Source organism: Tubulanus polymorphus, chromosome 8, assembly GCF_964204645.1.
Source record: "Tubulanus polymorphus chromosome 8, tnTubPoly1.2, whole genome shotgun sequence".
NCBI lineage: Eukaryota > Metazoa > Nemertea > Palaeonemertea > Tubulaniformes > Tubulanidae > Tubulanus > Tubulanus polymorphus.
The window spans coordinates 2247746-2264120 of record NC_134032.1 but is presented as its reverse complement, the minus strand read 5'-3'; the positions used below and the strand labels follow the sequence as shown (position 1 = coordinate 2264120).

The 16375-nt window shown below is 40.2% G+C and overlaps 2 protein-coding genes across 5 annotated transcripts in view; both read left to right on the top strand.

Moving 5' to 3' along the window:
* The window catches only part of LOC141909487 (beta-1,3-galactosyltransferase 5-like), a 109124-nt gene that overhangs the window by 28477 nt on the left and 64272 nt on the right, over positions 1 to 16375 (top strand). Inside the window, exon 3 of one of the 4 annotated variants that reach the window (XM_074799877.1) lies at positions 467 to 543. The exons of the other annotated variants lie outside the window; for them this stretch is intronic. Coding sequence (XP_074655978.1) covers positions 467 to 526 — 60 coding nt within the window. The 3' untranslated portion in view covers positions 527 to 543. Of the gene's footprint in view, positions 1 to 466; positions 544 to 16375 lie in introns of those variants that run through there. 4 annotated transcript variants of the gene reach the window in all.
* On the top strand, positions 1702 to 5266 carry LOC141909899 (collectin-10-like). The gene is made up of 3 exons (XM_074800583.1): positions 1702 to 1798; positions 4398 to 4601; positions 5043 to 5266. Exons 1-3 carry the CDS (start codon positions 1702 to 1704, stop codon positions 5264 to 5266), a joined length of 525 nt encoding a protein of 174 aa, XP_074656684.1.

Genomic DNA, 16375 nt, shown 5'->3' with positions numbered 1-16375 from the left:
TCCTTTAAAATGGTCTATGAATTAAGTTAATCAAGCAAGGGACTGCAGAACTATTTGACATTCAATCTAAACTTATGTTTGAAAAATGAGCGCAAAGTATCGCAACAATGGGGAGCTCGAGGGACCGCCACAAATTGGTGCCTAGAAACTGGAAACTTCTTTATTAGGTCAGTAGGCCAGTCGCGAATTAGGCGACATTGTCCATATTTTCGTCACGCCCAAAGTAACATATACGAGTAGTTTGAATTGGTCAGTAGTGGTCAGTGATGGTCAGTGATGGTCAGTGATGGTCAGTTTATGAATTTGCAATAATGAATCCTTAGTAGTTTAAAAACAAACGATGACTTGAACAATTTCCGATATTCGAAGTCAAACGTTCAGACTCGGGGATCATATCTCAATTGGTCAGTTTCTGACCGTCACGGTGTCACCATTGTGGTCTACAGCTGAAATGAAATATTTGTAGATAACCGACGAAGAGGCCCAAAAGCACAAGTCCCTAACTGGAAAAGGTGTCTCTCGATGAACGAAACCAAATCGGACAGGAAAATTAATTTGGAAAAGCCACTGGTCTTTCTACGAAGCCCACGCGATGGCGAATTGGTATATCATGTATGAAATCTTTTTTAAACCACCATAATACATGAAGTGATAAGCATCATACCTCACCCCCCCCCCCGCAAAGAGGGGTTATGTAGTTCAGCAAACCGCAGTTTGCATTTGCCTCTAGACTAACCTCCCCCGTTCGGTCAGTCGAGCAAACCGGAAAACTCATCATAGCGTAGTTGATTGGAGCATATCGAATGGAGTGAAGAAATGGACATTCCTGACACAGATTAAAGTGCTTGATTTAATTAACATTTCAAAATCTGAATTGAGTCTTGCACCAGTATCAGGACCACGGATTCAGTGGTCCATCCTCCACGCAGCATCAGTACCATTCTGAATCAGTTTCATTGATTACTGGGTTGGAAACCGGGACACCCCTAAACATCTTATACTCAGCATCATGACTCTAAGCATCAGGCATTTATTCGGCATCCTCTACTCAGCCTCCGACTATCCCGCTAGATGGCGTGCGTATCAATAATATCTCAATCATATTGGTGAAACATTGTTGAGTCCAGGTTGTAACGACAATATAGAAATCGACCTTCATCTTGAATTGCGTTAGAGATTTTAAAAATGAATCAAATGAAATAAAAAAAACCATATGTGCATAGTAGCTTAATCCGGTAAATCAGTAAACGGGCAGTACTCGGTGTAATTCAACTGACCTTATTAGAAATCACAAGCTTTTAGTTAAAAGTGTAAAGAATAAATTAGGTGCCGCACATCGGCGGTTATGAATAATTAATTGAGACGTTAATTGATTGCAGCAGGTTTCATCGCGAACATAACCATTACATAATCGTTATTCCCTAATGAACGAAGCCTCGATAAAAAACTCCGTTATTGTCAGGTCTAATATCTACAATGAGGTCCTTTAACTGCTGCCTAGGAGGTTTTATATTCACCGCCCTGAACTGCTGTATATGTTACCCATGCCTAGAACTGCCGCAACAGCAGCGGCGGCAGACGTCGTTTAAGCGGTCTACGGCGGGCACTGCTGCGAGATTGTCCGTTTCGGCGACAGTTACGAATTTGAAATCACGGTTACGATGTTCGGAAGCGTGCACCTTGCGAGCGGATTGCCGAGCGATGAGCTTCACGCGTCGCGGTTCGAAATCATCCGTTTGTCAACTGTTTCGTAAAGACGAAATGTCGACCACGTTCCCGATCCCGATCTGGACAGATGGTGAGTAAACTATTCTTTTATTTCGGTTAGGTTAAATGGACAAACAAATATGGTTAGTCTTGGGGAGAACAAGATCTGAACTACGTTAAGCGAGAACAAAAAAGAATTCACAGAGACTATAAAATTGATAATAAAATTGAAACGCCAGAATTATTAGAAGGGCATAATACTAGAATAAGTAATTTGGTCGAATTATATTTTATAACATGTTTCCTTGAACAGTATTTCATTTAATGTTTCCACTATATCCTAATAGTCATCCTCAGGAATACTGATGTTGTCTTCATTATAACCATTGATGAAACACTCTGAGTCCGTGTTGTAAAGATAATATAAAATCCCTGCACACTAAGAATGAAAAGAGTCTGAAATGTTTCCTTGAGCTAGTGTAGTTTATTTAGCGTTTCGACTATATCCTAATAGTTATCTTCAGGAATACTGATGTTGTCCTCATTATAACCATTGATGAAACACTCTGAGTCCGTGTTGTAAAGATAATATAAAATCCCTGCACACTACCAATAAAAAGAGTCTGAAATGTTTCCTAGAGCTAGTGTAGTTTATTCAACTATTTCGACTATATCCTAATAGTCATCTCCAGGAATACTGATGTTGTCCTCGTTATAACCATTGATGAAACACTCTGAGTCCGTGTTGTAAAGATAATAAAAAATCCCTGCCCACTAAGAATAAAAAGAGTCTGAAATGTTTCCTTGAGCTAGTGTAGTTTATTCAACTATTTCGACTATATCCTAGTAGTCATCTTCAGGAATACTGATGTTGCAAAAGAAATCGTCAAATATGTATATCAGCTGATTACTGACTTAAAACGTCGATAAGTTCTGTGGGACAATAGGAATATTAATTACCATCTTCTGCACAATTCAACTTGAAGCTTATCGCATTCAGAAAACTCCTGACAATTAGAAATTTTCAGTTCAGAATAACAGGATCGATGAACATGAATGTGAAGTATTTCATCCGCCAATAATTGTGAATAATTTAGTATTGACCAAAACGCCATTTTCTGTTACTGCAATAAAAACCTCAATTATCAAGTTAGGCCTTAATAATTCACATGGTGAAAACCAATTAGTCCGATTCGATCGTGGAGCTGAATGTTTGGAGTGTTCATGGCTTCAAATATCGTGTATTGCCTTAGTGTACCCTGGTGAGATACCTTTCCAGTGCTTCTTTCACCCGAGAGAGCAAGGGGACCATTTGACTCTGGGATACCAGTTTTCATAGGTTCACTCCGAGTACCTGACCTGATAGACTCCTTAACACTAGTTGTTTGAGACACCTTTCTCTATACTTCTTTCACCCAAGCCAGAGTAGTTATAGCGCGTTATTCTTTTTACTCATGGGATGCCAGTTTTCATAGGTTCTTGTTGTTGTCCATGGTTGAGACGCTTTTCCTCATTGCCTCTTGCCGCCCAGGGGTAAATAAGTACCTGGCCTGATGGACTCCTAAACGTCTTTTTACTCATGGGATACCGGTTTTCATGGGTTCATGTTGTCCCTGGTTGAGACAGTTTGCATTTCCTCTCGCCGCCCCGGGGTAAATGAGTTCCTGGCCTACTAAGCCTTAAAGATCACTCCTGAGTTCGTAGTAGTTTTTCGGGATGTTATTTCCCCCATGAAGAGATAACTGACTGATATGATGCGTACGATTAGAGTAAAAAAGTTGTAATCCGTGCGAATCAATGAAATCATCAGTATAGCGCTATCAGCAGTTGACTGAGCGCTACGTGGACCTCATCATTGATATGAGTAGAATTGGTAAAAAGATTGATGATTATGTTGACGACTTGCATGATTAGTGTAGGAATAGTATTGCTGAAGATGACTATAAGAGTACATCGAGTCAATAGGCCTATAAGCTCATGCAAAACATTTCAGACCCAGTCATTTTAGTGTTGGAGTTATTTTTCTCGATCTTAAGATAAGGATCGACTGTTTAATTGGAATAGATTCGGTTCGACTACATTCTATTTGGTGTTCCTCAAAAACCCTCCAGTCGCACCTGTCGGGGCGGAAACACAGGGGTTTGATTTCTGAAATCTGAAATCGCAACTGAAAAAGTACAGATACAGTTGTCTGATGGGTCTAGTTTTACAGAATCTGTTCTCTATATCGATGTAAATAATTGCCTTCCTCCAGTCTGAACTGGCAAGCGACTGATTGGGGTTAATTTTGATGACTGCTTGTTTTGGTTCATCGAGATTTTGGAAGTAACTATACCATCAGGGGCTGAACATTATTTTTTTCCATTTCTCATATTTTAGGGGTTATCATCCATCAATCGATATTGATATTGCACCATTTTACATTGTAGATGTACATCCTCCTCATAATTTACGTAAATAGTTACAATTTTCTTTGTAAATGATCTGATAAGAAAAAATAGAAATCAATCTGCCAAATATTCTGAACCGACAAGCAACGAACTGGGGGTTTATTTTGTTGGTTGCTAAATTTGGTACATCGTACATCTGAAGATTATTGTTTCGTTTTTATGTTTAAGAACATGTGGGATTTCTATTCCTTGCTTCGCGCTTTCTATTTTTGTCAACTTTCTTTTCGTTTTCAATTGTAGCGTCCTATATACCTTGCCCGAAAGACCCGGGTTACGTGCAGAGCGTCGCGGGGGACCAGTGTTTCTACGTCATACCGGGAACCCGTAAAAGCTGGCTCGATAGCTTCACACACTGCAAAAATACTGGTCTCAGACTCGCGGAACCGAGAACTCGCAAGATAATGGATTCTCTGGCTCAACGTATCAAACTGCAGTATACAGCGTGTAAATGTCTAGATTATTTCACTTAACTGTTAATTTTCTATGAGGTTACCTTGAGAATCCCGCAATAATAGGCCTTCTGTGGCAATCGAGGATCTTACTCGCCGTGTGTGGGTGTCCGCCAGGTGTCACTAGTTGTCTTTCGGGCATCCGCGCTTCAATTTCTTCACATTTCAATTGAAATCGGATTAACCTTTCCTTGATGTCAATCGTTAAGAATTACATCAACCTACTGTAAACAGAATTACAGAACATCGGTGCCCTACTGCACCCAAGCGCCATCTGGTGAATCCTCACTTGCCACTAGCGGAAACTTCTATTCCAGCTGTAGTTAATGTCCAGCTGCACACTAGCGACATCTGGTGGATCCTCACTCACCACAGGTGGGATCCAAGATTACCGCGGTAATTCTTAACGACGCGTCTCTTCTTTTCATTGATTTAGTCTACACGCACATAGGGGGCGCTTTAATCGATGGTCAGTGGAAATGGAAAACTTCGAACGTTTCGATAGACTACGATTACTGGACCGACGGCGAACCGAATGACGACCCGAATTCGGGTCCGATCTGTTTATCCCTGTTGAACGGCGAACTGACTTGGATCGACGTGAAATGTAACAACCCTGCGGAAACATGGCCGTTCGTGTGCGAAAAAGTGCACGGTTAAAACGCCGCAATAAACAAAGTTGTTTCCAATTTATCGCGACAATATTCATATTTCTCACGACATCGTGGAATTTATTATTCATGAATTTTAAATCGAATGTAAATATAGTTATTCGCTCTGCAAATGCGTTTCGCGATTTGTCGCCGTTGTCGTAATGGCCTCACATTGTGTGAATATTTTTTCTTGCTTCGCAAAACCAAGCGTGGAGTACGCATTGACGATACAAGCCAGTAAAAAACTCTTCGTACGAAGCTCGTCTTTGGTCGAAAGAGATTTAGAAGAACGAATTTTTTACTGTTTTTTTTTTTTGTTGAATCGATTCAGAGCCGAACATCTTTTCCGAGGTACTTTTAGAGGTAACATCAATACATTTTTACCTCCCAAAATGCGGATGAAATATCAAGGTTCACGGTGTCTGATGTGTTTGAACCCTGGAAGTTTTTTTGCCGGTCGTTTCTAATACGTAGTAACAGTGATGACCAATAGATGGCGTGTGGGTAAAAGGAATTGCCAGTACAGTAGAAAAACCTCGCCTTAAACCCGTACGAACTTGGAACTGGTTTGTTCGGAGTATACACGATCTGGTGATGCTAATGTATAGCTTCATCATAGGCCCGTGCCTAGCATTTGAGTTACTTTTTAGGGGGGGCTCTGGGGTGTGGGGTGTGGGGGGGGGGGGGGGGGGGGGTGGGTGTTGGAGGATCGTGAATAAGGAATGTTCTATTGGATACAGCCTACGTCATGTGTTTGTAAGGGCACTTTTCCCAAATATCTGGGCAGCAACCTTGGTACGGGCTCTGCTTCAGGCGACTGAGCCTAACCACTTCCCAACTCGTTGTTCTAACCCAGGTTTACAGGGCTTTATCTACAAACCCTCTCGTCACGTACCGTATACGTGTAGTTTATCCGAAGTATCGTAAGATGGCGCTAGAAATTGAGAGTTTATTATATGTCCCTCTGTATACCTCTCGTTGAGGTGATGAGTGTAAATAAATTTCATTTGCGCTTGTAACTAGACATGATTTCAATAAAATGAGTATCTCTTCCTGAGTGGAGAATGGGGATAGACTGGGTACTGACGTTATCTAATCCGTAACCTGCAGCTAACCCAGCTAAACAATATCCTTACGTAACTGCATTCCAATACTGTAATGTTTAGCATTTTTGTGCTTTTAAAGGTGGTCGTTAGAATTCAATTCTTAATATAATATCTAGGCTTGTGAAGTCCAGGATACGGAACACGGCCATGAGTGGACGATCAGCTTACGAAATTGTGCTGATGATATGTCTAATATCTGGTGTTTGTAGTACATTTTCAATTGAAAACGTCTCAGGTGAAGTTCTGAACACATGTGAAGTGTGGGCGATCAGTTTTTGAAAGTGTGCTGATGAAATGTCTAATGTCTGGTGTTTGTAGTTCATTTTCAATTAGAAATGTCTCAGGTGAAGCCATGAACACATGTGAAGTGTGGATGATCAGTTTTTGAAAGTGTGCTGATAAAATGTCTAATGTCTGGTGTTTGTAGTTCATTTTCAATTCGAAATGTCTCAGGTGAAGTTGTGAACACATGTGAAGTGTGGGCGATCAGTTTTTGAAAGTGTGCTGATGAAATGTCTAATGTCTGGTGTTTGTAGTTCATTTTCAATTAGAAATGTGTCAGGTGAAGCACTGAACACATTTGAAGTGTGGACGATCAGTTTTTGAAGGTGTGCTTATTTTTATCGAATGTCTAAGGGGGCCAGGTCCAGGTCCACAGGTCCAGGAAGCGGATACCTGAACACGTAACCAGGGCTAGTGGGAAGAACACGTTTGGACCAGGGCGCGGATGAAACCAAGCCGGTTTTGGTTTCTTTTACACTTCAGACCCTCGCTATTTCGACACAGAAGTCATAAAGGTATATTCGATCTTTATCGTGTGGTAGGTCTATAAACGGTTTGTGGTTTTATGGCGTTTTTATTCGTCAATTTAGTCACTTTTTATTTGGCTACCGTTCGGTATAAAAGCATAAAAGTGGCTTTGTAACGCGCCGCCTCCGTTTGATAGCCCAAAACCGCTTCGCGTTTCGGTGAAAGTTTTAGGATCTTTTATTGTCGTCATTGTATTCTACGCGTTTTGAAGTCGGTGTTTATCGATTTTGAGAGTCGTGAAATGAAAAGTTCTTGTGTGTTTTGCTTTATTTCGTTGTTTGCCGGTCGACTTTTCTCAGAAGAATCTCTGTGACGTTATCAACAAAATAAGTAAAAAAGTTACAAAAAATCTAACCCAAATGATCAAGATTTATTTTACCCTCAAGCTAGTCAGAGATTTCTAGTTTCCTTGAGCTAGTGTAGTTTATTCAAAGTTTCGACTATATCCTAATAGTCATCTTCAGGAATACTGATGTTGTCCTCATTATAACCATTGATGAAACACTCTGAGTCCGTGTTGTAAAGATAATATAAAATCCCTGCACACTAAGAATAAAAAGAGTCTGAAATGTTTCCTTGAGCTAGTGTAGTTTATTCAACGTTTCGACTATATCCTGATAGTCATCTTCAGGAATACTGATGTTGTCCTCATTATAACCATTAATGAAACACTCTGAGTCCGTTTTGTAAAGATAATATAAAATGTACACTAACAATAAAATGAGTCTGAAATTTCTTATTGTGAACTTTGATTTAAACGAATAATTCTGTAAATTCGACCGCGGATCACACAACTATATAAATGCACGTACTTCGATTTCCGGTTTCAAAATCAAACCCCCTGTTTCGTTCCCGGCAGGTGTGGTGGGTTTGTAAGGGACAACAATGAAATCAAAGCGAATCAAACTAAATCAACTAAAACAGGATCAATCCCTATTCTAAGAAGAGTTAACTTATTGGACTTTTCAACAATATCCTACAGTAGTCCCCTTCGGGAATGCATGTTGATGACCATGCTGATGGTGCGGGCACGTAACTATATATGTTATATTACTGATACAACAAACTATTTCAAACACATTCATCAACATGGACCTGTTGCACGGAGCCGGGCTCCGGCAGATGCGGTAGCTTTCGACCAGAAGACGATCTTTTGTCGGTGTCCGAGATACATTTCAAAACCGTACGGATCAAGAACCGCGTCGCCGAAAGGTGTTTGTTTAGCAAACACAACGATCTTAGTTCGTGCAAACAGCCGAGTTACTTTAATACGCCGAGCCGTCGTTACTTTGTACAATTGCGAGACGCGCAGTCGAACCATAAACAAACAAAAATTGAAAGTTTACAGATATTCGTTATGTGGACTCTCTTTAAATCTATGGCCGACATAGAGAAGCCTCGTTTCTCAAGATCCCGGTTCTAAAGAGTTGTGGGTTTAGAATTGATTTTTGACTCAAGAGTTTACTCGCAAAATGAACGGATTTCAACTCCGTGGCCCAGTGTGGACTCAGTTCCACATTTTGTGAGTTAAGATTTATCAAAATGAACTGACTTTTACTCTGGGTTAACTGTGGCCCACAACAGTGAACGAAGTTGCACTTGTGAGTTAAGATTCATTAAAATGAACTGACTTTCACTCAGAGTTAACTCTGGCCCACAACTGTGTATTTATTTCCACATTTGTTTAGATTTGACCTAAAAAAGTTAACTCATTAAAAATGAAATGATTTTAACTCAGAGTTTAAAATAATAAATTGACCAACATCAATTTTTTTCATGTTTTTGTAGAATTAAAAAAGGAAAATTGTTAAATATCTAAGAATTGACCGACCAAGTAGCCTTTACAATTAGCCAAAATTACGAAAATCTACTTTTCTATCAGGCTATAATTTGTATATTGTAAAAAATGTTTGTTATGCTCCATGAGCGTTCTATTTTGCCGTAGGAATAAAATGAAGATTAAATCAATTAGATATCTATATCTAGAAAATAAGTCGAATATCTATTTATAGCTGAAACGACGTCTTTAAACCGACCAGGCCTGCTCTACGAAGAAACGAAACGTCTTTTTCTTTTAGCCTGACGGACCTGTCAGTCTTGATTTAATGATATTGTGTATACTACTTATGATACGGTGTGCGGGCGGATGACCGGTTAATTTCGATTTCGTCTTTCTTAGCGCTCGAGCAAACAACACACTCGACTTCGGAAGTTAAGCTTTTAATCCGGTTAATAAACACGACCGACTACTCTAAAAGCCCGGATGAGCTGAATGTAAAATATAAAGCATACACGGAGTTCAGGTCGGTTACATTACAAAGACAAACAAATGAAATTGACACATATATTAAACATACACGTTTACCCAGAGCGCGGCATCGTTCACGAGAAGCGTTTTTAAAATGGCTAGATAAAAAAAGATGGGCAGGTAACCGTAGTCGTAAAGCAAGATTTAAAAATCATGTAGCATCGCATTTTCGAATTTAGAATATGGGTCCTAAAAACTTCCTGGACCTGGGTTATATGGTACATAAACGGTGAGACCATTTATACAGATTTGCACCCATCCTTTGAGGCAAATGAGGCTTTTCTTAAACTTGATCTACACATTGGCACTCCCGTTCTGTCCTGCAAGCAAGCATTGGGTGTATAGTGGTGGGTTCTAAGGGGGTGGTCTCGGGCGTTCGGACCCCTGCCTCCCCGATTGTTTAACCCTTTCGCTACGTGTGACGTTTTGGAAACGTCATATGAGTGACACGTGCTGTGCGTATGACGTTGTAGAAACGTCATGCACCTATTGATTTATAACTCGAACGCGTACACAGCAAACAGTATGGAAACGCATGTAAGACAAGATAGTTAGCTTTCTAAACAACAGATGGCGAAAATGCGTCAGTAGTTGGTGCTGTCAGCCTGTTGAGCACATGGTAATTTGTGCGGGATTGAGATGGCTCCCCACTTACGTACCTCTACCAGCGGAAAAGGATATCCCATATCAATTGAATTTCTTTCATCCACACCGTAGCATCAATCACCAAAGACTGAGATAGGCACTTTGGTGAAAAACTGAAAAAAAAAAATTTCTAACCCATCCTGACCCCCCCCCCCAACACGCCCCCCCCCCCTACAGAAAAGGCTGTTGGTATGATTTTTTACTGATTTTCACTAAATAACATCATAATCTTCGATAAAAACGCGAAAAATCGGGGTTAAAAACAATTTGAAAAAAATCGAATTTTTCGGAAAATACCTTACGTAGGGGGCGGTGCAAGCGTGTACGCAGCGAAAGGGTTAAACCAGTAAATTTGACACTCATCGCCTCGGACATTGCATATTTTTGGATCGTCTTTTTTATTTTTGTTCTTCAAAAATTATCTAACATCGACGACGGTGAATAACCGCTAATAGCCTATAACAAACATGGCTACTTTATCTATGAAATGCCTTTTCCTTTCAGCTGGACCGCAGATTTCCAATTTTCCGCTAGTATTCTGACTTAACTGCCGCGTTGGGTCCTTAAATTTAGTACCCCCACTCTACCATGCAAGCTACGAAGCCATGGCTCTGGAATATCGTTGGGTATCGTGGATAGCTTCGTAACCCCAAGCGTATTGGTTGATCACCGCCCACCCCGAGCGAGCGGTGTGGGCCAGTGGTTAGAGCGTTCGACTCTGGGAAGCAAGGTCGTGGGTTCGAACCCCGTACATTACCGTAGTGTCCTCGGGCAAGACACTTATCCTCATTTGCCTCTCTCCACCCAGGGGTAAAATGGGTACCTGGTCTGATAGATGACTCATGAGCGCCTAGCAGCTGCTCGGATGTTACCTCTACCCAGGGAAAGGTGACTGATACATGGAATAGAGTTAAAGGCTGGGGGTAATAATACCAAATTTGGAGCGCATTTGAACAGGTTCCGCGGTTAATCGAAATTTAGCCCCAGAGACGCTACAATAACGCTTTGGTCAAACTAAACGATTCCTAAACGATCTCAAATGCAAATTTGTAATTCAACGCGCATTCGAAATCCGTAACTCAAACAATAACCCGCTATTAATTGAGCAAAGAGACCAATCGAGCGATTGTCTATTGAAATGGATATGTTTGTTTTTCGAAGCTTGTTGGCAACAAAGTCGCGAAGTTCGGCGGTTATTGTTTAGTTAAAGACCGGAGGATCAGCGCGTTATGAAGCCGTAGCTGGAAGATTTCAAATATTTGTATTCGGTCCCATATGTTACCGTGGCATCGAGGCCTTAAATTCGTTTTCGTTTTTGGAGAATTGGACAAAAGCAAAAAGGCATTTCGTATAGGTTTCTAAGATAATAGAATATATATATATATATATATATATATATATATATATATATATATATATATATATATATATATATATATATATATATATATATATATATATATATATATAAATTCTTCATCAGGAAATTGTAATAAAAAGTATAATATCTGATTGAATAACGGATGATTTATTATCATTTTCTTTAAGCATTTAGATTTTAGAATATAATAGAAAATATATCAATTTACGCTCCAAACATTTCCATGGTATGGAAGATAAAGAGTTACAATTCACTAAAAAAAAAAAAAAACAAACGAACAACCAGAAAACGAAAGCTTTTAAGGAAAACGCGTTTGTGTCGTTGCCGATAGGTGTGGCAGGGTGGCAACCTTCCTCCTTATTTCAAACCGTCTACGTTTTCCTTGGTTTTTCCATGTCTTTACACAAAATGTCAAACTTAAAGATGTTTCTTTTTTCATTCATTGAATCATACAGAAACCATTAAATCCGAATTCCCCGAGTTTTCGATCATTCATCAAACAATCATACAAATAGACAGAAATATAGAGGGAAATTTCCCTATTTTAAGAAAAATACGACGCGCCATTATTTTGTCACGACCAATAGCTGTCCCGACTGACGCGAGGGTATTTTGACAAATTGGCCTGCAGTTAGCCTCACAACCTAACAATCAAATATCGCCACGCTAATTCCCACGTTGTTTATCGACGCTTAAGTGAATTACCGCGGCGCGTAATGGCCCTCCGCGGTCACATTAACGCGCGCGCCTTCTCACCGCATCGGCGACAGCCGCGCGCGAGTGGTCGTTAAACGCGCACTCGACAAGACCGATCGGCCGAAACGTCGACGCTGGGTAAACTCGGCGAAGACGAAGCGCGTGAAATATTGATGAACCGACTCGACTTCAGGTGCCACAATAGAAGCCCGATTGGTTTGTTTCTATGCCCTCGATAGGTTCATAAATAACCCGTCATTCGGCTTTATCGCGCCGGAGAAGCGTTCTTAACGGTGGTTATTTTCATCTTGAGAACTTGAGAGAATTTGACGGATCGTGAGTGACGCGCAGATGGCTGTATCACGCGCACGACCCAGTGGCTCTATGTTGGTTTGAGAGTCGTAATTAAAAGTCCCGTGTAACCGCAGTTTTATAGGGAGATCATTTTTGGGAAGTTTGCCCTAGCAGGCAGTCTACAGGCCGAGTCTCTCTCTTATCATGTATTCTAATCAAACTATTCAAAACATTTCCTGTGGAAGGTACTAGGTATCAATACCAACATTCTTAATTAAGGTTACCGAGACATTGTCCATTTTAGATAGAATCTCAGATGAAGTTCTGAACACATGTGAAGTGTGGACGATCATTTTTTGCTGATAAAATGTCTTATATCTGATGTTTGTAGTTTTTTTTCAATAAAAAATGTCTCAGGTGAAGCACTGAACACATGTGAATTGTAGACGATTAGTTTTTGAAAGTGTGCTGATAAAATGTCTAATATCTGGTGTTTGTAGTTCATTTTCAATAAAAAATGTCTCAGGTGAAGCAGTGAACACATGTGAAGTGTGGACGATCAGTTTTTGAAAGTTTGCTGATAAAATGTCTAATATCTGGTGTTTGTAGTTCATTTTCAATAAAAAATGTCTCAGGTGAAGCAGTGAACACATGGGAAGTATGGACGATCAGTTTTTGAAAGTTTGCTGATAAAATGTCTAATGTCCGGTGATTGTAGTTCATTTTCAATTGAAAATGTCTCAGGTGAAGTTCTGGAAGTTTGGACGATCAGTTTTTGAATGTGTGCTGCTGATAATTTCCGGTGTCTGTGGTTCATTATCAATTTCCAAATAAACGGATCTAAATGGTTTTATCTAGAAAACCTTTGCTGAATTCTAAGCTCATATACTTGATAAATCATTTGACACATGCTTACTCCATGGTATATGGAACTAAGATTAACTCAAAATCCAAAGTTGTAAGTATCCAAAACTTTTGTTGCAAAGCAAACACGTGCGCGCTGAAATGAACAATGTGCGTCAGCGCGTGGTGTTTTCGTGAAATACCCACGACACAAATCATCGAGACCAATTTAAAGCAATTTAGAGATTTTCAATTTCGATTCTAATTCATCGCGACACAAAACCCTCGCGTAATTTTCCGTAACGTAGACGCTCGATCAAAATATTATGAGATGGTTGGTTGATTGGGCCGGGTGCGCGCGCGCGCGTGTGTGTGCACGTCACTTTTCGCGGTCGCTAAAAATCGAGTCGTGTTTAAAGAGACTAGCTACCCGCAGTTGGACACGTGTCACGGCACGTGTCGATAATAGGATAAAGATCGACCGAGTGACAGTGAAATTGTACCCGAGCCAAAAAATGAACAGAGTATATTCAAAGCGTAAATAGGCGGGAGGATTTATTCACATTATTTTAGTGAATGGAATAGTTTTGAGCGGCGCTATTGTTGGTAAACTTGATGCGAGCTACTCTTGGTGAAACACTCTTGAGTCCATGGCGTAAAGATAATATAAAATCCCTGCACACTAAGAGTAAAAAGAGTCTGAAATGTTTCCTTGCGCTAGTGTAGTTTATTCAACTATATTCTATTAGTCATCTTCAGGAATACTGATGTTGTCCTCATTATAACCATTGATGAAACACTCTTGAGTCTCGGTTGTAAAGATAATATAAAATCCCTGCACACTAAGAATAAAAAGAGTCTGAAATATTTCCTTGAGCTAGTGCAGTTTATTCAACGTTTCGACTATATCCTAATAGTCATCTTCAGGAATACTGATGTTGTCCTCATTATAACCATTGATGAAACACTCTGAGTCCGTGTTGTAAAGATAATATAAAATCCCTGCACACTAAGAATAAAAAGAGTCTGAAATGTTTCCTTGAGCTAGTGCAGTTTATTCAACGTTTCGACTATATCCTAATAGTCATCTTCAGGAATACTGATGTTGTCCTCATTATAACCATTGATGAAACACTCTGAGTCCGTGTTGTAAAGATAATATAAAATCCCTGCACGCTAAGAATAAAAAGAGTCTGAAATGTTTCCTTGAGCTAGTGTAGTTTATTCAACGTTTCGACTATATCCTAATAGTCATCTTCAGCAATACTGATGGTGTCCTGATTATAACCATTGATGAAACACTCTGAGTCCGTGTTGTAAAGATAATATAAAATCCCTGCACACTAAGAATAAAAAGAGTCTGAAATGTTTCCTTGAGCTAGTGTAGTTTATTCAACGTTTCGACTATATCCTAATAGTCATCTTCAGGAATACTGATGGTGTCCTGATTATAACCATTGATGAAACACTCTGAGTCCGTGTTGTAAAGATAAAATAAAATCCCTGCACACTAAGAATAAAAAGAGTCTGAAATGTTTCCTTGAGCTAGTGTAGTTTATTCAACTATATTCTAATAGTCATCTTCAGCAATATTGATATTATGAGAAAGTTGTGTAATGTACATATATCTATAAATCCCAGAACAGAGAGACTCACAAAATGAAAAGATCTGATACAAATTAGGGGAAAATATTCAGAATAAACCGAGCTTATGTTTGGAGCAAGGCGGCCGTGGACAAAAAAGGCACCTGGTACACATTGCCTGCACTACGGCCTCTCCGGTCGAATGTTCCCGTAACTCGGTACAGTTCACGCGGGGTCGGTCAGGTGCGTTCCTCCGCCCGCGCACGCGAACCTTGTACCCGCCGTTTGTTTATATATTTCGACGATCGAAAACGAATGTAAATTTGCCTAGAACTCGAGTCGGTGAACGCGGGACGCTGTGGGCGGCGGGTAAAACGTCATCGCCGCGGATTGATTCGAAATTCAGAAGTCAAATAAGAAGATCGTGTTTTCAAACTTGCATCGGGAAGCGGTCGGGACCCCGTTTAAAAATTCGCAGCTAACTCGGGACCGGCAAGGGTCCTGAGGGAAGCGAGGATTCAGCGATAATCCACCAGGATCGCTAGTGGTACTGGGTGACCGCGCTTCAATTTCTTGTAAATTGCTATTAAATTTGACTCAAATTTTCTGATCAGTAAATCAATTTTCAGTGAAATCAATACCACACACTGAATGAGAAAGCGAATCTTATATCTATCGTTTGATCATTTTCGGCTTAGCAATCCTAAAAATTAGGTTCAAATTCCATCGATAATGAACTGACTTTCGCTACGAATGGCCCAGTTTTTTGTTGCGCCATCTGGTGGTGCCGGTATCCCATTGCAGTTTCGCGTTTAAGGTAAACTGATATTCTTAGAAAAATTTCTCAAGGGTTCAGTGAAAAATATGACACGATAATAATTGGCATTTATTATGTATTTTAAAGTATTATTACCCCCAGCCTATTACTCTATTCCATGTATCCGTCATCTCTCCCTGAGGAGAAGTAACATCCGAGCAGCTTCTAGCCGTTCAGGATTCATCTTTGAGGCCTGGTAGCCATTTACTCCTGGGTAGAGAGAGGCACTGAGGATACGTGTCCTGCCCGAGGACACTACGGTAAAGTACGGGGTTCGAACCCACGACCTGGCACCCCACAGTCGCACGCTCTAACCACTCGCCCACAGCACTCGCTTGATAAGTAGACATAAAACTAGTGAAGATACCAATCTCTAAATTAGATTTTTATCCGCTGATTTAAAATGACAGAAAATGATTTTGTACTATGACATTCTGTGCGATAAAAAGGTTCATGAAATCGGATATTAGTATAACTTATGTACTTCTCAACAACAACTGGCCCCATGCCTTCATCACTCATCACTTTTGCTGTGATGAAGAAATATTATTTTAGTTCATGTTTTGCCGGTGACGGTGGCGTCTTAGCGACGAATCGCGATCAATAGGTCACCGATATCGGTAGCCTGGGAA